The sequence below is a fragment of the Hypanus sabinus genome, chromosome 10 (assembly GCF_030144855.1).
Source record: "Hypanus sabinus isolate sHypSab1 chromosome 10, sHypSab1.hap1, whole genome shotgun sequence".
Lineage (NCBI taxonomy): Eukaryota > Metazoa > Chordata > Chondrichthyes > Myliobatiformes > Dasyatidae > Hypanus > Hypanus sabinus.
The window spans coordinates 109,373,541-109,394,891 of NC_082715.1; the positions used below are offsets into that span (position 1 = coordinate 109,373,541).

At 52.6% G+C, this 21,351-nt stretch overlaps 1 protein-coding gene across 5 annotated transcripts in view; it reads left to right on the plus strand.

The window, feature by feature from the left end:
• Positions 1-21,351, plus strand: part of nvl (nuclear VCP like) — a 75,854-nt gene that overhangs the window by 26,917 nt on the left and 27,586 nt on the right. For all 5 annotated transcript variants that reach the window (XM_059982597.1, XM_059982599.1, XM_059982600.1 and 2 more), the window contains 3 exons: positions 7,290-7,341; positions 7,668-7,892; positions 8,787-8,925. In XM_059982597.1, the coding sequence (XP_059838580.1) occupies positions 7,290-7,341; positions 7,668-7,892; positions 8,787-8,925 (416 nt within the window). The remainder of the gene's footprint in view (positions 1-7,289; positions 7,342-7,667; positions 7,893-8,786; positions 8,926-21,351) is intronic.

The window sequence follows — 21,351 nt, forward strand, 5'->3', positions numbered from 1 at the left end:
AGAAAAGATTTTGCAGGCTGTTGCCTTGACTTGGGAGTCTGAATTATAAGGAAAAGCTCTTCATTCCCTGGAATCTAGGAGATTGGGAGGGAACAGGCAGGGATATGTAAGATTATGAGGGGCAGAGACGGGGTGAAAACACACACTTTTTGTGCTTAAAAACAAGAGGACACAAGTTCAAGATCAGAGGCAAATGATTTAAAGGGGTCACCAGTGACAGCTTCTTCATACACAGCGTGGTGTGTATTTGGGATGAGCTGCTAGAAATAGTAGTTGAGGCAGACACATCAGTGATAAAAGGTGTCTGGAAAAGTAAATGAATAGCAGAGGTTTTGAGGCTATGCCCAAAGGTGGGTTTAGTTCACTGGGCAACACAATGGGCATGGCTAAGTTGGGCAGAGGGGCCCATGCTGTGTGACTCCAGGACTCAGTTCTGTGACTGTGATATCCTTGACCCTCACACTAGGAAATTAGCACACTCTCCTGGGTACACATCTGCCTGTCTTCCCCTCACATTGAATCTTCTGCCACTCTGCACCATTTTTCAGAGCAGGCAGGCAGTCTCGGCACAAGATGCACACTGAGGTTTCTCTGACTACCTGCCCGATTCTCTTCTGTGTCTGGTGTCGCTTTGTTTCTTCTTTGACTGCCTTTCTCAGCCTCACGGGTGTTTTGAATTTGGCTCAAGCTCCAAAACCCAGCACTGACCCAGTACTGGAGTAGGGTGTGCACCTCTCGATCAGCAAACTGGAGCTTGGGTGAAAGCACAGGAGTGGTTCACCAAGATGTTGCTTGGTGAAAGAGTTAGCTAAAAGGACAGGTTGCAGACAAAACTGGATTATTTGTTCTGGATCATCGGAGGCTGAGGGAAGATCTGATGGAATTTTACAAACATTACAAAAAGCTTAGAATTGACAGTCTTTTTCTCAGACAGGAAGTGTCAAGTTCCAGAGGGCATGTCTTTAAGGGAGGGGGGAGATGTTAAAGGATATTTACGAGACTTTTTATTAAAAATAAGAGTGATAGGTACTTGCATTGTACTGTTCAGGAACGTGGTGGAGGCAAGTACAGTATCAGTGTTTAAGAGGGACATTTGAACAGGTAGGGAATGCAGACAACTGGGAATAGTTTTGACTGGCGAATGACAACACAGACAAAGTGGGATGAAGGGGTGCTTATCTGGGACAGATTAAAGGCACTGCTCTAAGATTCCATCATCCAGACCTCAAACAGAGATTCAAATTGGGAAGGTCCCCTTAAATTGTAGTCCAGACTTTGTTTTCACACCTTATTTAGTCAAACTGGGACTTGTATTATGAATGGCAGGGCACTAGGGAGCGAAATGGAACAGAGGGAGCTCGGACTGCAAGTGTATCACAGGTATACAGGATGGTGTAAAAGGTGTTTAGCACACTGGCCTCCAACAAGGCATTGAGTATAGGAGTTGGGACATTGTGTTGCAGTTGTTTAGGTTGTTGGTGAGGTCACACTTGGAGTACAATATATAGTTTTGGTCACCCTATTATCTGAAAGATGTGAAACTGGAATGAGTGCAGAAAAGATTTACAAAGAAATTGCCAGGAGTAGAGGGCCTGTGATTAGGAAAGGCTGGCCAGACCAAGTCTTTATTTTTAGAACATAGGAGAATGTTGGGTGACTTTTAGAGAAATGTGTAAAATTGTGAGAGGCACAGATACGGTGACAAGTAATAGTCTTTTCATCAGGATAGAGGAGTACAAAACTGGGGGGGGGGGGGAATATATTCAGACTGGAGCAAAGATTTAAAAGGGATCTGAGGGGCAACTTTTTCATACAGATGGTGGTGAGTATATGGAATGAGCAGCCAGAGGAAATGGCTGAGGCAGGTACAATAGTATAATTTAAGAACCACTCTGATAGGGCAATAGATGGAGAGAGATGTAGGCCCAACACAGGAAATTAGGAGGACATCACAGTTGACATGGATTTGTTGGGCTGAAGACACTGTATCTGTGCTGCTTTTTTTAAAAGAAGAAAGTATTCCTCCCCAAGTGTCTACCCAACTGGTGTCAATGCCTCCCCGTCCACCCAAGGTCCATGGTAAGATGCTGTGGACCTTCCTCACTCCCAATCCAGATCCATCCACAGTGAGAAACCCATCCTGGACTCTCTGCAATTTTCCGACCCACAACAGGGCTGCAGTGAATGCAATCTCACTTGGCTTTGGGCCACAGGCAATTGGGACAGATCTATTTGGGGCCAGGTCATTGGGCATATTTAAAGTGCAGGATGATAGGTTCTTGATTAGAAGGGTGTCAGTGGTCATGGGGAGAAGACAGGAGTATGGGGTTGAGAGGGATAATAAACCAGCCATGGTGGGATGACAAACCATACTCGATGGGCCAAATAGCCCAATTCTGCTTCTGTGCCTTGTGACCCACTGCTGTTTATTTATTACAGCTTGGCTTTCAACACCATCATCCCCTCAGGCCAGTCAGCAAGCTTCAAAACCTGGGCTTTTGTACCTGGACTTAGGAGACTCAATGGAAGTCACATCTCCTCCTCACTGACAATCAACATGGGTGCACCTGAAGTATATGTGCTTAGTCCATTGCTCTACTCTGTACACTTATGTCTGTGTAGCTAGTCCACTGCTCTGCTCTACTCTGCACATGTAACTGTGTAGCTAGGCACATCACAGATACAGACCCAGTGCATCACTGTTGGGAAAACCTCAGATGGTGATGAGTGAGAGATCGGCTGGCTAAATGATGCAGCAACAACCTTGCACTCAATATCTTCAAGACCAAGGAAGTAACTTCCACTCTCCACAGTAACACTAATTCAGAATCAGGTTTATTATCACCAGCATGTTTTGTGGAATTTGTTAACTTAGCAGCAGCAGTTCAATTCAATACCTAATAATATAGAAAAAATAAGTAGTTCAATTACAGCATAATATGTATATTGAATAGTTGAAAAATAGTGTGAAACAGAAATTATACACACAAACACATACATACAGTGCCTATTAAAAAGCATTCTTCCACTTGGAAGTTTTCATGTTTTATTATTTTACAGTATTAACTCACAGTGCATTTAATTTGGCTTTTTTGACACCGATCAACAGAAAAGACTCTTTTGTGTCAAGGTGATAACAGAGTTCTATAAATAAGTGAAAATCTACAGGTGCTGAAAATCCAAGCACACAAAATGCTGGAGGAACTCAGCAGGCCAGGCAGCACTTAGAGAAAATACAGTTGACGTTTTGAGCCGAGACCCTTCAGCAGGACTGAGAGTCTCAGCCCGAAACAGCGACTGTACTCTGTCATAATGCTGCCGAGTTTTGTGTGTGTTGTACAAATTGGTCTTAATTTATTACAATTATTAAAAGCAATAATTTATTGCATGATTACTCATCCCCCTTCAAGTCAATATTTACTAGGTGCATCTTTAGCAGCAATTTCAGCCTTGAGTCTGTGTGGATTGGTCTCTGTCAGCTTTCCACATCTGGACACTGCCATTCTTTTATACAAGACTGCTCAAGCTCTGTCAGATTGCATGGGGCTCATGCCTTTTCAAGTCCAGCCACAAGTTCTCATTTGGATTGAGGTCTGGACTCTGACTTGGCCACTCCAGGACATTAATTTAACTTTGTTGTTTTTAAGCCATTCTTTTGTAACTTTGGCTTTATGCCTGAGGTCATTGTCTTGCTGCAAAACAAATCTTCTCCCAAGTCACAGTTCTCTTGCAGACTGCATCAAGATTTCCCTGTATTTTGCTGTTTTCATTTTACCCTCTACCTTCACAAGCCTTCCAGGACCTGCTTCAGTGAAGTATCCCCCCAGTGTGATGTAGCCACCACCGTGCTTCACTGTAGGGATGGTGTGTTGCCAAACATAGCATTTAGTCTGATGGCCAAAAAACTCAGACCATAGAACCATCTTCCATCTGACATGCCTGCTGGCAAACTCTAGCCAAGATTTCATGTGAGTTTTTTTTTCAACAGTGGCTTTCTCTTTGCCACTCTCCCATAAAGCTGTGACTGGTGAAGCACCCGGGCAACGGCTGCATGCACAGCCTCTCCCATCTCAGCCACTGAAGCTTGTAACTCCTCCAGGGTCGACATAGGTCTCTTGGTGGCCTCCCTCACTAGTCCCTTACACAGTCATTCAGTTTTTGAGGACAGCCTGCTCTCAGTAGGTTTACAGCTGTGCCATATTCTTTCCATTCCTTGATGATTGACTTCACTGTTCTCCAAGGGATATTCAGTGACTTGGAAATGTTCTTGTATCCATCTCCTGGCTTGGGCTTTTCAGTAACCTTTTCATGGAGTTGCTTGAAGTGTTATTTTGTGTTTGTGGGGTAGTTTTGCCAGGATACTGGCTCACCAGCTGTTGGACCTTCCAGATACAGGTGTATTTTTACTACAATCAATTGAAACACCTTGACTGCGCATGGTGATCTCCATTTAACTAATTACACAAATTCTTAAACCAACTGGCTGCACCAGTGATGATTTGATGTGTCATATTGAAGAATGGTGAATACTTATGCAATCAATTATTTTGTGTTTCATATTTGTAATGAATTTAGATCACTTTGTACAGGTCTGTTTTCAATTTGACACGAAAGAATTTAGGAATCAGATTGCAAAGGAGAAGAAGCTGTTTCTGAATTGCTGACTGTGTGCCTTCAGGCTTTTGTACCTCCTTCCTGATGGTAACAATGGCATGTCCTGGGTAATGGGGGTTCTTAATAATGGAAGCCACCTTTCTGAGGCACTGCTCCTTGAAAATGTCTTGGATACTATGGAGGCTAGTACTCAAGGTGGAGCTGACTAATTTTACACATTTCTGTAGCTTTTTTCGGTCCTGTGCAGTGACCCCCCCCCCCCCCCCCAAACCAGACAGTGATATAGCCTGTCAGAATGCTTTCCATGGTACATCTATAGATGTTTTTGAGTGTTTTAGTGACAAGCCGAATCTCCTCAAACCCCTAATGAAATATAGCCGCTCTCTTGCCTTTGTTATAACTGCATCAATATGTTGGGACCAGGTTAAATCCTCAGAGATCTTGACACTGAGGAACTTGAAATTGTTCAGCCTTTCCACTTCTGATCCCTCAGTGAGGATTGATCCATGTTCACTAATCCTACCCTTTCTGAAGTCCACAGTCAGCTCTTTGGTCTTACTGACATTGAGTGCAAGGTTATTACTGCAACACCATTCAACTAGCTGATCTATCTCGCTCTGTACGCTCTCTCATCACCACCTGAAATTCTACCAACAATGTTTGTATCATCAGCAAATTTTTAGATGGTATTTGAGTTATGCCTAGTCACACAGTCATGGGTATATAGAGAGTAGAGCAGTGGGCTGCAAGCACACACCCATGAGGTGTGCCAGTGTTGATTGTCAGCGAGGAGGAGATGTTATCACCAATCCGCACAGATGTGGCCTTCCGGTTAGGAAATCGAGGATCCAATTGCAGAGGGAGGTAGAGGCTCAGGTTCTGTAGTTTATTGATTTGTGTCGTGGAAATGATTATATTAGAACAGTATCCTGACGTAGGGATTTGTATTGGCCAGGTGATCTGAGCCCGTGTGAAGAGCCATTGAGATTGTCGGCTGTAGATAAGGAAATTGCCTGAGGCAGGAGTTGATTCTAACCATGGCCAGCCTCTCAAAGTATTTCATCACCATAAATGTGATTGCTACGAACGTCATTCATTTTGATGTCATCCATAAGCTTACTGACCATACCAACTAAATTCTCATCCAAGCTGTTAATATACATGATCTCTCACTGGGGCTCGTATAGGGACTAATTGTTAGCTGACTCTGCTAACAGCCATTTGATTCAGGGATGAGAAGGGCATCTTTCATAAATAATATACGGCACCTTCCTTAGTGTCCTGCTCCGCAGCTCCCGCCAAAAATACCTGAGAGTGTGTGATGGAGATTCACCCTGTGTCTGACCCTGGGAGCGTGTGATGGAGATTCACTCTGTGTCTGACCCTGGGAGTGTGTGATGGAGATTCACCCTGTGTCTGACCTGAGAATGTGTGATGGAGATTCACCCTGTATCTGACCCTGGGAGCGTGTGATGGAGATTCACTCTGTGTCTGACCCTGGGAGTGTGTGATGGAGATTCACTCTGTGTCTGACCCTGGGAGTGTGTGATGGAGATTCACCCTGTGTGTGACCCTGGGAGTGTGTGATGGAGATTCACCCTGTGTGTGACCCTGGGAGTGTGTGATGGAGATTCACTCTGTGTCTGACCCTGAGAGTGTGTGATGGAGATTCACCCTGTGTGTGACCCTGGGAGTGTGTGATGGAGATTCACCCTGTGTGTGACCCTGGGAGTGTGTGATGGAGATTCACCCTGTGTGTGACCCTGGGAGTGTGTGATGGAGATTCACCCTGTGTGTGACCCTGGGAGTGTGTGATGGAGATTCACCCTGTGTGTGACCCTGGGAGTGTGTGATGGAGATTCACCCTGTGTGTGACCCTGGGAGTGTGTGATGGAGATTCACTCTGTGTCTGACCCTGAGAGTGTGTGATGGAGATTCACCCTGTGTGTGACCCTGGGAGTGTGTGATGGAGATTCACCCTGTGTCTGACCCTGGGAGTGTGTGATGGAGATTCACCCTGTGTCTGACCCTGGGAGTGTGTGATGGGCGGTGAGGAGGGAAAATCACTCTGTGTCTGACCCTGGGAGTGTGTGATGGGGGGAGTTCACTCTGTGTCTGACCCTGGGAGTGTGTGATGGGGGGAGTTCACTCTGTGTCTGACCCTGGGAGTGTGTGATGGGGGGAGTTCACTCTGTGTCTGACCCTGGGAGTGTGTGATGGGGGGAGTTCACTCTGTGTCTGACCCTGGGAGTGTGTGATGGGGGGAGTTCACTCTGTGTCTGACCCTGGAAGTGTGTGATGGGGGGAGTTCACTCTGTGTCTGACCCTGGAAGTGTGTGATGGAGATTCACCCTATGTCTGATCCTGGGAGTGTGTGATAGAGATTCACCCTGTGTCTGACCCTGAGAGTGTGTGATAGAGATTCACCCTGTGTGTGACCCTGGGAGTGTGTGATGGGGGGAGTTCACTCTGTGTCTGACCCTGGGAGTGTGTGATGGGGCGGTGAGGAGGGAACATCACTCTGTCTGACCCCTGGAGTGTGTGATGGGGCAGTGAGGAGGGATCATCACTCTGTGTCTGACCCCTGGAGTGTGTGATGGGGGAGTTCACTCTGTGTCTGACCCCTGGTGTCTGTACGTGAATCTCCTTTCTCATTTCTGACTTTCATTCCACAGGTCAGAGGTGATCATTGACTCTTCGGACAGTGAGGATTATCCAGAATACCCGGTAATTGGTGGTGGTTATTTGCTGTGGTTCCGGATTACTGTTAGCTGTGGTTGTTTCATGATGTCTGAACATTGTGCATTTGACTCGCGGTGTTTCTGGAGTGGAGAAGGTGGGGGGTGGGTGATGTGTGGCAATGTGCAGAGGTGGGATGTGATGTGGTGTGATGAGATGAGGTGCAGTAGTATTGGCTGCGTGGTAACGGGGAGAAATTCCCCCTTCCTATCTATCTATCTCTCTTCCACTCTCCCTCTCTGTCTCCCCCCCTCTCCTTCTCTGGTTCTCCCTCCTGCCCAGCACCCTGTTACCAGAATCTCTCTGCTCTGCAGAAGACAAACGATATGAACACGTCGCTGCTGAGCCTTTACCGGAAGACCGAAGGCGATCACAGTCCGGCTTCAATAGACAACAGCAGGTTGGGGCGTTCAGCTGCACGGGCAACTGGAGGGTTGCGAAGAGCCTCGGGTGACACAGAGATATCCCCGGGGGGCTGGTTCATGGACCGAACACCAGGGAGCGTTCCCACCACTGGGGAGACTCAGTACAGCTTGCAGGTGTTGTGGCTCTCTCTCTATGTTTGGCTGGACACTGAGTCAGGGCTGTTCTCTTCTCCTTGTTCTTCCCTTCAAACTCTTTCTCACCCTCCTGGGTTCTGCAACTGGGCTGTTCCCTACTCATCCCTCCCTCCTCACCCTCCCTCTCACCACATCCATCAGCCTTCCCTCCTCACCCCTTGCCACTTCCTCACACTTCCCTACTCTCTCCCCACCCCTCACCCCTCTCCCCAACCCCTCCCTCCTCACCCCTCCGACTTCTCACCCATCACCCCTTCACCTCACTTTACAGGCTCTGTTCCCTGCTCCTTCCTTCTCCGCCATTACCCTTCCTCTGGAACGACAACTGCATTTTGTTTACCCCACTCTGCTTCCTCTCCCCGATCCGGCTCCCATCCCATTCCCTCCCCCACCTTCCGTCTCTACTCTCCCATTTCCCCTCCACACCACCTTCCCTCCGCCTTCCCCCTCCACCCCACCTTCCCTCACTCCTTCTGTTTCCCCACTTCCCCAGATTTCTCTTTTCATTCTCCACTACCCTTCCCCTTCCCTCTCCTGCTTTTCTTTCCTCCTCCTTCCTCCCCTCCACTACCTGACCTCATCCACCTCTCCCCTCCACCTCTTGCCTGCCTTTCTTCCACAACACCCACCTTCCCCACACACTCTCTCTCTCTCTCTCTCACACACACACACACACACACACACACACACACTGACTCGCCTTCTCTGTCCCCCCCCTCCACAGCCCGGGGGGCTGCCTGGATTCCCACCCTGCTCTCAGATCCTCCATGGTCCCATTGGTCCTGTTAACCCCACCCTCTACCCCTGTCACTACCACATTTCCTCCTCCCCTTGAGTAGTGTGTGGGGTGTTGAAGTCTCTTCCATGTTGTAGGGAGCGGGAGACTCTGGGCTGGAGCCACAGAGGAAGAGTCGGCATAGTAGGAGTCGACGGATCAGAGGCCGACACCAGGGACAGGAGACCCCACGTGCTGTGGATGGGACGATAGAAGCCACCGTATTGGACAGGGCAGGTCTGTGTTCACCATGATGGAGTGAGTACTGCTGTCCGGGAATAGACACCCATATTACCGTAGGTTCATCCCGGAACCCCTTCCCGAGATCCTGCCTTTGTCTCAGACCCCGTTGCGAGGTCAGTGTTGGAGGAGAGTACATGGTGAATGGCAGCATCCTCCGGGCAGTGATATACCGAGAGGTTTCGGAGAGCAGGCCCGCTCTCCTCTGAAAGGGGCAACACAGGTCGATAGGCAAGAAAGACAGTTTGCCTTTTTTGGGTTTTGTGCTGAGTGCAAACGTTGGTAAGTTGTGTTGCCGGTGTAGTAAGACTTTGGTTAGGCTATCCTTGGAGTATTGTGTGCAGTCGTAGTCGCCCCACACAAGTAAGGATGTAGAAACTCTGGAAAGGATGTTGCTTGGATTTGAGAGAATAAGCACAAGGAGAGGTTGGACAAACCTGGCAATTGAGAGAGATGATAAAACCCTATAAAATTATTCATAGGGTAGAGAGTGGCTTTTTCACAGGGTAGAAATGTCAAATAACAGGTGATTTAGCTTGACGGTGAAAAGGGGTAAGTTTAAAGGGGATGTGTAGGGAAAATGTTATCTACCCAGGGTGATGGGTGCTTAGAATGGGTGACTGGGGAGGTGGTGGAGGTTATGAAGGCAGATACAATAGTACCACAGGCCTGGAACGGAGCGACCTACTGTAAACCATGTCAGGCAGCTGGGATTAGATTACAATCGCGGTGGGCCAAAGCGCCTGTCCCTGTGTTGTACTGTACTGTGTTACTGACAGCGAAGAGCCTGTCCCTGTGTTCTACTGTGTTACTGACGGCGAAGAGCCTGTCCCTGTGTTGTACTGTACTGTGTTACTGACGGCGAAGCGCCTGTCCCTGTGTTGTACTGTACTGTGTTACTGACAGCGAAGTGCCTGTCCCTGTGCTGTACTGTACTGTGTTACTGACGGCGAAGGGCCTGTCCCTGTGTTGCACTGTACTGTGTTACTGACGGCGAAGGGCCTGTCCCTGTGTTGTACTGTACTGTGTTACTGACGGCGAAGGGCCTGTCCCTGTGTTGCACTGTACTGTGTTACTGACTGCGAAGGGCCTGACCCTGTGTTGCACTTTACTGTGTTACTGACGGCGAAGGGCCTGTCCCTGTGTTGTACTGTACTGTGTTACTGACGGCGAAGGGCCTGACCCTGTGTTGGACTGTACTGTGTTACTGACGGCGAAGGGCCTGACCCTGTGTTGCACTGTACTGTGTTACTGACGGCGAAGGGCCTGACCCTGTGTTGCACTGTACTGTGTTACTGACGGCGAAGGGCCTGTCCCTGTGTTGGTCTGTTCTGTGTTACTGACGGCGAAGGGCCTGACCCCGTGTTGGACTGTACTGTGTTACTGACGGCGAAGGGCCTGACCCTGTGTTGGACTGTACTGTGTTTCTGACGGCGAAGGGCCTGACCCTGTGTTGGACTGTACTGTGTTACTGACGGCGAAGGGCCTGACCCTGTGTTGCACTGTACTGTGTTTCTGACGGCGAAGGGCCTGTCCCTGTGTTGCACTGTACTGTGTTACTGACGGCGAAGGGCCTGACCCTGTGTTGGACTGTACTGTGTTACTGACGGCGAAGGGCCTGTCCCTGTGTTGCACTGTACTGTGTTACTGACGGCGAAGGGCCTGACCCTGTGTTGCACTGTACTGTGTTACTGACGGCGAAGGGCCTGACCCTGTGTTGGACTGTACTGCGTTACTGACGGCGAAGGGCCTGACCCTGTGTTGCACTGTACTGTGTTACTGACGGCGAAGGGCCTGTCCCTGTGTTGCACTGTACTGTGTTACTGACGGCGAAGGGCCTGTCCCTGTGTTGCACTGTACTATGTTACTGACGGCGAAGGGCCTGTCCCTGTGTTGCACTGTACAGTGTTACTGACAGCAAAGGGCCTGTCCCTGTGTTGCACTGTACTGTGTTACTGACGGCGAAGGGCCTGTCCCTGTGTTGCACTGTACAGTGTTACTGACGGCGAAGGGCCTGTCCCTGTGTTGGACTGTACTGTGTTACTGACGGCGAAGGGCCTGTCCCTGTGTTGCACTGTACAGTGTTACTGACAGCGAAGGGCCTGTCCCTGTGTTGGACTGTACTGTGTTACTGACGGCGAAGGGCCTGTCCCTGTGTTGGACTGTACTGTGTTACTGACGGCGAAGGGCCTGTCCCTGTGTTGCACTGTACAGTGTTACTGACGGCGAAGGGCCTGTCCCTGTGTTGGACTGTACTGTGTTACTGACGGCGAAGGGCCTGATCCTGTGTTGCACTGTACTGTGTTTCTGACGGCGAAGGGCCTGTCCCTGTGTTGCACTGTACAGTGTTACTGACGGCGAAGGGCCTGACCCTGAGTTGCACTGTACTGTGTTTCTGACGGCGAAGGGCCTGACCCTGTGTTGGACTGTACTGTGTTACTGACGGCGAAGGGCCTGACCCTGTGTTGCACTGTACTGTGTTACTGACGGCGAAGGGCCTGACCCTGTGTTGGCCTGTACTGTGTTACTGACGGCGAAGGGCCTGACCCTGTGTTGGACTGTTCTGTGTTACTGACGGCGAAGGGCCTGACCCTGTGTTGCACTGTACTGTGTTTCTGACGGCGAAGGGCCTGACCCTGTGTTGGACTGTGCTGCGTTACTGACGGCGAAGGGCCTGTCCCTGTGTTGGACTGTTCTGTGTTACTGACGGCGAAGGGCCTGACCCTGTGTTGCACTGTACTGTGTTTCTGACGGCGAAGGGCCTGTCCCTGTGTTGGACTGTGCTGCGTTACTGACGGCGAAGGGCCTGTCCCTGTGTTGGACTGTACTTTGTTACTGACGGCGAAGGGCCTGACCCTGTGTTGCACTGTACTGTGTTTCTGACGGCGAAGGGCCTGACCCTGTGTTGCACTGTACTGTGTTACTGACGGCGAAGGGCCTGACCCTGTGTTGGACTGTACTGTGTTACTGACGGCGAAGGGCCTGTCCCTGTGTTGCACTGTACTGTGTTACTGACGGCGAAGGGCCTGACCCTGTGTTGCACTGTACTGTGTTACTGACGGCGAAGGGCCTGACCCTGTGTTGGACTGTACTGCGTTACTGACGGCGAAGGGCCTGACCCTGTGTTGCACTGTACTGTGTTACTGACGGCGAAGGGCCTGTCCCTGTGTTGCACTGTACTGTGTTACTGACGGCGAAGGGCCTGTCCCTGTGTTGCACTGTACTATGTTACTGACGGCGAAGGGCCTGTCCCTGTGTTGCACTGTACAGTGTTACTGACAGCAAAGGGCCTGTCCCTGTGTTGCACTGTACTGTGTTACTGACGGCGAAGGGCCTGTCCCTGTGTTGCACTGTACAGTGTTACTGACGGCGAAGGGCCTGTCCCTGTGTTGGACTGTACTGTGTTACTGACGGCGAAGGGCCTGTCCCTGTGTTGCACTGTACAGTGTTACTGACAGCGAAGGGCCTGTCCCTGTGTTGGACTGTACTGTGTTACTGACGGCGAAGGGCCTGTCCCTGTGTTGGACTGTACTGTGTTACTGACGGCGAAGGGCCTGTCCCTGTGTTGCACTGTACAGTGTTACTGACGGCGAAGGGCCTGTCCCTGTGTTGGACTGTACTGTGTTACTGACGGCGAAGGGCCTGACCCTGTGTTGCACTGTACTGTGTTTCTGACGGCGAAGGGCCTGTCCCTGTGTTGCACTGTACAGTGTTACTGACGGCGAAGGGCCTGACCCTGAGTTGCACTGTACTGTGTTTCTGACGGCGAAGGGCCTGACCCTGTGTTGGACTGTACTGTGTTACTGACGGCGAAGGGCCTGACCCTGTGTTGCACTGTACTGTGTTACTGACGGCGAAGGGCCTGACCCTGTGTTGGCCTGTACTGTGTTACTGACGGCGAAGGGCCTGACCCTGTGTTGGACTGTTCTGTGTTACTGACGGCGAAGGGCCTGACCCTGTGTTGCACTGTACTGTGTTTCTGACGGCGAAGGGCCTGACCCTGTGTTGGACTGTGCTGCGTTACTGACGGCGAAGGGCCTGACCCTGTGTTGGACTGTACTGTGTTACTGACGGCGAAGGGCCTGACCCTGTGTTGCACTGTACTGTGTTACTGACGGCGAAGGGCCTGACCCTGTGTTGGCCTGTACTGTGTTACTGACGGCGAAGGGCCTGACCCTGTGTTGCACTGTACAGTGTTACTGACGGCGAAGGGCCTGTCCCTGTGTTGGACTGTACTGTGTTACTGACGGCGAAGGGCCTGACCCTGTGTTGCACTGTACTGTGTTTCTGACGGCGAAGGGCCTGTCCCTGTGTTGCACTGTACAGTGTTACTGACGGCGAAGGGCCTGACCCTGAGTTGCACTGTACTGTGTTTCTGACGGCGAAGGGCCTGACCCTGTGTTGGACTGTACTGTGTTACTGACGGCGAAGGGCCTGACCCTGTGTTGCACTGTACTGTGTTACTGACGGCGAAGGGCCTGACCCTGTGTTGGCCTGTACTGTGTTACTGACGGCGAAGGGCCTGACCCTGTGTTGGACTGTTCTGTGTTACTGACGGCGAAGGGCCTGACCCTGTGTTGGACTGTACTGTGTTACTGACGGCGAAGGGCCTGACCCTGTGTTGCACTGTACTGTGTTACTGACGGCGAAGGGCCTGACCCTGTGTTGGCCTGTACTGTGTTACTGACGGCGAAGGGCCTGACCCTGTGTTGGACTGTTCTGTGTTACTGACGGCGAAGGGCCTGACCCTGTGTTGCACTGTACTGTGTTTCTGACGGCGAAGGGCCTGACCCTGTGTTGGACTGTGCTGCGTTACTGACGGCGAAGGGCCTGTCCCTGTGTTGGACTGTTCTGTGTTACTGACGGCGAAGGGCCTGACCCTGTGTTGCACTGTACTGTGTTTCTGACGGCGAAGGGCCTGTCCCTGTGTTGGACTGTGCTGCGTTACTGACGGCGAAGGGCCTGTCCCTGTGTTGGACTGTACTTTGTTACTGACGGCGAAGGGCCTGACCCTGTGTTGCACTGTACTGTGTTTCTGACGGCGAAGGGCCTGACCCTGTGTTGCACTGTACTGTGTTACTGACGGCGAAGGGCCTGACCCTGTGTTGGACTGTACTGTGTTACTGACGGCGAAGGGCCTGTCCCTGTGTTGCACTGTACTGTGTTACTGACGGCGAAGGGCCTGACCCTGTGTTGCACTGTACTGTGTTACTGACGGCGAAGGGCCTGACCCTGTGTTGCACTGTACTGTGTTACTGACGGCGAAGGGCCTGTCCCTGTGTTGCACTGTACTGTGTTACTGACGGCGAAGGGCCTGTCCCTGTGTTGCACTGTACTATGTTACTGACGGCGAAGGGCCTGTCCCTGTGTTGCACTGTACAGTGTTACTGACAGCAAAGGGCCTGTCCCTGTGTTGCACTGTACTGTGTTACTGACGGCGAAGGGCCTGTCCCTGTGTTGCACTGTACAGTGTTACTGACGGCGAAGGGCCTGTCCCTGTGTTGGACTGTACTGTGTTACTGACGGCGAAGGGCCTGTCCCTGTGTTGCACTGTACAGTGTTACTGACAGCGAAGGGCCTGTCCCTGTGTTGGACTGTACTGTGTTACTGACGGCGAAGGGCCTGTCCCTGTGTTGGACTGTACTGTGTTACTGACGGCGAAGGGCCTGTCCCTGTGTTGCACTGTACAGTGTTACTGACGGCGAAGGGCCTGTCCCTGTGTTGGACTGTACTGTGTTACTGACGGCGAAGGGCCTGACCCTGTGTTGCACTGTACTGTGTTTCTGACGGCGAAGGGCCTGTCCCTGTGTTGCACTGTACAGTGTTACTGACGGCGAAGGGCCTGACCCTGAGTTGCACTGTACTGTGTTTCTGACGGCGAAGGGCCTGACCCTGTGTTGGACTGTACTGTGTTACTGACGGCGAAGGGCCTGACCCTGTGTTGCACTGTACTGTGTTACTGACGGCGAAGGGCCTGACCCTGTGTTGGCCTGTACTGTGTTACTGACGGCGAAGGGCCTGACCCTGTGTTGGACTGTTCTGTGTTACTGACGGCGAAGGGCCTGACCCTGTGTTGCACTGTACTGTGTTTCTGACGGCGAAGGGCCTGACCCTGTGTTGGACTGTGCTGCGTTACTGACGGCGAAGGGCCTGTCCCTGTGTTGGACTGTTCTGTGTTACTGACGGCGAAGGGCCTGACCCTGTGTTGCACTGTACTGTGTTTCTGACGGCGAAGGGCCTGTCCCTGTGTTGGACTGTGCTGCGTTACTGACGGCGAAGGGCCTGTCCCTGTGTTGGACTGTACTTTGTTACTGACGGCGAAGGGCCTGACCCTGTGTTGCACTGTACTGTGTTTCTGACGGCGAAGGGCCTGACCCTGTGTTGCACTGTACTGTGTTACTGACGGCGAAGGGCCTGACCCTGTGTTGGACTGTACTGTGTTACTGACGGCGAAGGGCCTGTCCCTGTGTTGCACTGTACTGTGTTACTGACGGCGAAGGGCCTGACCCTGTGTTGCACTGTACTGTGTTACTGACGGCGAAGGGCCTGACCCTGTGTTGGACTGTACTGCGTTACTGACGGCGAAGGGCCTGACCCTGTGTTGCACTGTACTGTGTTACTGACAGCGAAGGGCCTGTCCCTGTGTTGCACTGTACTGTGTTACTGACGGCGAAGGGCCTGTCCCTGTGTTGCACTGTACTATGTTACTGACGGCGAAGGGCCTGTCCCTGTGTTGCACTGTACAGTGTTACTGACAGCAAAGGGCCTGTCCCTGTGTTGCACTGTACTGTGTTACTGACGGCGAAGGGCCTGTCCCTGTGTTGCACTGTACAGTGTTACTGACGGCGAAGGGCCTGTCCCTGTGTTGGACTGTACTGTGTTACTGACGGCGAAGGGCCTGTCCCTGTGTTGCACTGTACAGTGTTACTGACAGCGAAGGGCCTGTCCCTGTGTTGGACTGTACTGTGTTACTGACGGCGAAGGGCCTGTCCCTGTGTTGGACTGTACTGTGTTACTGACGGCGAAGGGCCTGTCCCTGTGTTGCACTGTACAGTGTTACTGACGGCGAAGGGCCTGTCCCTGTGTTGGACTGTACTGTGTTACTGACGGCGAAGGGCCTGACCCTGTGTTGCACTGTACTGTGTTTCTGACGGCGAAGGGCCTGTCCCTGTGTTGCACTGTACAGTGTTACTGACGGCGAAGGGCCTGACCCTGAGTTGCACTGTACTGTGTTTCTGACGGCGAAGGGCCTGACCCTGTGTTGGACTGTACTGTGTTACTGACGGCGAAGGGCCTGACCCTGTGTTGCACTGTACTGTGTTACTGACGGCGAAGGGCCTGACCCTGTGTTGGCCTGTACTGTGTTACTGACGGCGAAGGGCCTGACCCTGTGTTGGACTGTTCTGTGTTACTGACGGCGAAGGGCCTGACCCTGTGTTGCACTGTACTGTGTTTCCGACGGCGAAGGGCCTGACCCTGTGTTGGACTGTGCTGCGTTACTGACGGCGAAGGGCCTGACCCTGTGTTGGACTGTACTGTGTTACTGACGGCGAAGGGCCTGACCCTGTGTTGCACTGTACTGTGTTACTGACGGCGAAGGGCCTGACCCTGTGTTGGCCTGTACTGTGTTACTGACGGCGAAGGGCCTGACCCTGTGTTGCACTGTACAGTGTTACTGACGGCGAAGGGCCTGTCCCTGTGTTGGACTGTACTGTGTTACTGACGGCGAAGGGCCTGACCCTGTGTTGCACTGTACTGTGTTTCTGACGGCGAAGGGCCTGTCCCTGTGTTGCACTGTACAGTGTTACTGACGGCGAAGGGCCTGACCCTGTGTTGGACTGTACTGTGTTACTGACGGCAAAGCGCCTGTCCCTGTGTTGCACTGTACTGTGTTACTGACGGCGAAGGGCCTGTCCCTGTGTTGCACTGTACTGTGTTACTGACGGCGAAGGGCCTGTCCCTGTGTTGCACTGTACTGTGTTACTGACGGCGAAGGGCCTGTCCCTGTGTTGCACTGTACAGTGTTACTGACGGCGAAGGGCCTGTCCCTGAGTTGCACTGTACTGTGTTACTGACAGCGAAGGGCCTGACCCTGTGTTGCACTGTACTGTGTTACTGACGGCGAAGGGCCTGTCCCCGTGCTGGACTGCACTGTGTTACTGACGGCGAAGGGCCTGTCCCTGTGTTGCACTGTACTGTGTTACTGACGGCGATGGGCCTGTCCCTGTGTTGCACTGTACTGTGTTACTGACGGCGAAGGGCCTGTCCCTGTGTTGCACTGTACTGTGTTACTGACGGCGAAGGGCCTGACCCTGTGTTGGACTGTACTGTGTTACTGACGGCGAAGGGCCTGTCCCTGTGTTGCACTGTACTGTGTTACTGACGGCGAAGGGCCTGTCCCTGTGTTGGTCTGTACTGTGTTACTGACGGCGAAGGGCCTGTCCCTGTGTTGCACTGTACTGTGTTACTGACGGCGAAGGGCCTGACCCTGTGTTGGACTCTACTGTGTTACTGACGGCGAAGGGCCTGTCCCTGTGTTGCACTGTACTGTGTTACTGACGGCGAAGGGCCTGTCCCTGTGTTGCACTGTACTGTGTTACTGACGGCGAAGGGCCTGACCCTGTGTTGGTCTTTTCTGTGTTACTGACGGCGAAGGGCCTGACCCTGTGTTGCACTTTACTGTGTTACTGACGGCGAAGGGCCTGACCCTGTGTTGGACTGTACTGTGTTACTGACGGCGAAGGGCCTGTCCCTGAGTTGCACTGTACTGTGTTACTGACGGCGAAGGGCCTGACCCTGTGTTGCACTGTACTGTGTTACTGACGGCGAAGGGCCTGACCCTGTGTTGGACTGTACTGTGTTTCTGACGGCGAAGGGCCTGACCCTGTGTTGGACTGTACTGTGTTACTGACGGCGAAGGGCCTGACCCTGTGTTGCACTGTACTGTGTTTCTGACGGCGAAGGGCCTGTCCCTGTGTTGCACTGTACTGTGTTACTGACGGCGAAGGGCCTGACCCTGTGTTGGACTGTACTGTGTTACTGACGGCGAAGGGCCTGTCCCTGTGTTGCACTGTACTGTGTTACTGACGGCGAAGGGCCTGACCCTGTGTTGCACTGTACTGTGTTACTGACGGCGAAGGGCCTGACCCTGTGTTGGACTGTACTGCGTTACTGACGGCGAAGGGCCTGACCCTGTGTTGCACTGTACTGTGTTACTGACGGCGAAGGGCCTGTCCCTGTGTTGCACTGTACTGTGTTACTGACGGCGAAGGGCCTGTCCCTGTGTTGCACTGTACTATGTTACTGACGGCGAAGGGCCTGTCCCTGTGTTGCACTGTACAGTGTTACTGACAGCAAAGGGCCTGTCCCTGTGTTGCACTGTACTGTGTTACTGACGGCGAAGGGCCTGTCCCTGTGTTGCACTGTACAGTGTTACTGACAGCGAAGGGCCTGTCCCTGTGTTGGACTGTACTGTGTTACTGACGGCGAAGGGCCTGTCCCTGTGTTGCACTGTACAGTGTTACTGACAGCGAAGGGCCTGTCCCTGTGTTGGACTGTACTGTGTTACTGACGGCGAAGGGCCTGTCCCTGTGTTGGACTGTACTGTGTTACTGACGGCGAAGGGCCTGTCCCTGTGTTGCACTGTACAGTGTTACTGACGGCGAAGGGCCTGTCCCTGTGTTGGACTGTACTGTGTTACTGACGGCGAAGGGCCTGACCCTGTGTTGCACTGTACTGTGTTTCTGACGGCGAAGGGCCTGTCCCTGTGTTGCACTGTACAGTGTTACTGACGGCGAAGGGCCTGACCCTGAGTTGCACTGTACTGTGTTTCTGACGGCGAAGGGCCTGACCCTGTGTTGGACTGTACTGTGTTACTGACGGCGAAGTGCCTGACCCTGTGTTGCACTGTACTGTGTTACTGACGGCGAAGGGCCTGACCCTGTGTTGGACTGTACTGTGTTTCTGACGGCGAAGGGCCTGTCCCTGTGTTGGACTGTACTGTGTTACTGACGGCAAAGCGCCTGTCCCTGTGTTGCACTGTACTGTGTTACTGACGGCGAAGGGCCTGTCCCTGTGTTGCACTGTACTGTGTTACTGACGGCGAAGGGCCTGTCCCTGTGTTGCACTGTACTGTGTTACTGACGGCGAAGGGCCTGTCCCTGTGTTGCACTGTACAGTGTTACTGACGGCGAAGGGCCTGTCCCTGAGTTGCACTGTACTGTGTTACTGACAGCGAAGGGCCTGACCCTGTGTTGCACTGTACTGTGTTACTGACGGCGAAGGGCCTGTCCCCGTGCTGGACTGCACTGTGTTACTGACGGCGAAGGGCCTGTCCCTGTGTTGCACTGTACTGTGTTACTGACGGCGATGGGCCTGTCCCTGTGTTGCACTGTACTGTGTTACTGACGGCGAAGGGCCTGTCCCTGTGTTGCACTGTACTGTGTTACTGACGGCGAAGGGCCTGACCCTGTGTTGGACTGTACTGTGTTACTGACGGCGAAGGGCCTGTCCCTGTGTTGCACTGTACTGTGTTACTGACGGCGAAGGGCCTGACCCTGTGTTGGTCTTTTCTGTGTTACTGACGGCGAAGGGCCTGACCCTGTGTTGCACTTTACTGTGTTACTGACGGCGAAGGGCCTGACCCTGTGTTGGACTGTACTGTGTTACTGACGGCGAAGGGCCTGTCCCTGAGTTGCACTGTACTGTGTTACTGACGGCGAAGGGCCTGACCCTGTGTTGCACTGTACTGTGTTACTGACGGCGAAGGGCCTGACCCTGTGTTGCACTGTACTGTGTTACTGACGGCGAAGGGCCTGTCCCTGAGTTGCACTGTACTGTGTTACTGACGGCGAAGGGCCTGTCCCTGTGTTGCACTGTACTGCGTTACTGACGGCGAAGGGCCTGACCCTGTGTTGGACTGTGCTGCGTTACTGACGGCGAAGGGCCTGTCCCTGTGTTGGACTGTACTGTGTTACTGACGGCGAAGGGCCTGTCCCTGAGTTGCGCTGTACTGTGTTACTGACGGCAAAGGGCCTGTCCCTGTGTTGGACTGCACTGTGTTACTGACGGCGAAGGGCCTGTCCCTGTGTTGCACTGTACTGTGTTACTGATGGCGAAGGGCCTGTCCCTGAGTTGCACTGTACTGTGTTACTGACAGCGAAGGGCCTGTCCCTGTGTTGGACTGTACTGTGTTACTGACGGCAAAGGGCCTGTCCCTGAGTTGCACTGTACTGTGTTACTGACGGCGAAGGACCTGTCCCTGTGTTGGACTGTACTGTGTTACTGACGGCAAAGGGCCTGTCCCTGTGTTGCTCTGTACTGTGTTACTGACGGCGAAGGGCCTGTCCCTGAGTTGCACTGTACTATGTTACTGACGGCGAAGCGCCTGTCCCTGTGTTGCACTGTACTGTGTTACTGACGGCGAAGGGCCTGTCCCTGTGTTGGACTGTACTGCGTTACTGACGGCGAAGGGCCTGTCCCTGTGTTGCACTGTACTGTGTTACTGACGGCGAAGGGCCTGTCCCTGTGTTGCACTGTACTGTGTTACTGACGGCGAAGGGCCTGTCCCTGTGTTGCACTGTACTGTGTTACTGACGGCGAAGGGCCTGTCCCTGTGTTGCACTGTACTGTGTTACTGACGGCGAAGGGCCTGTCCCTGAGTTGCACTGTACTGTGTTACTGACGGCGAAGGGCCTGTCCCTGTGTTGCACTGTACTGTGTTACTGACGGCGAAGGGCCTGTCCCTGTGTTGCACTGTACTGTGTTACTGACGGCGAAGGGCCTGACCCTGTGTTGCACTGTACTGTGTTACTGACGGCGAAGGGCCTGTCCCTGTGTTGCACTGCACTGTGTTACTGACGGCGAAGGGCCTGTCCCTGTGTTGCACTGTACTGTGTTACTGACGGCGAAGGGCCTGACCCTGTGTTGGCCTGTACTGTGTTACTGACGGCGAAGGGCCTGTCCCTGTGTTGGACTGTACTGTGTTACTGACGGCGAAGGGCCTGACCCTGTGTTGCACTGTACTGTGTTACTGACGGCAAAGGGCCTCTCCCTGTGTTGCACTGTACAGTGTTACTGACAGCGAAGGGCCTGTCCCTGTGTTGCACTGTACTGTGTTACTGACGGCAAAGGGCCTGACCCTGTGTTGGACTGTACTGTGTTACTGATGGCGAAGGGCCTGTCCCTGTGTTGCACTGTACAGTGTTACTGACGGCGAAGGGCCTGTCCCTGTGTTGCACTGTACTGTGTTACTGACGGCAAAGGGCCTGACCCTGTGTTGGACTGTACTGTGTTACTGATGGCGAAGCGCCTGTCCCTGTGTTGGACTGTACAGTGTTACTGACAGCGAAGGGCCTGACCCTGTGTTGCACTGTACTGTGTTACTGATGGCGAAGCGCCTGTCCCTGTGTTGCACTGTACTGT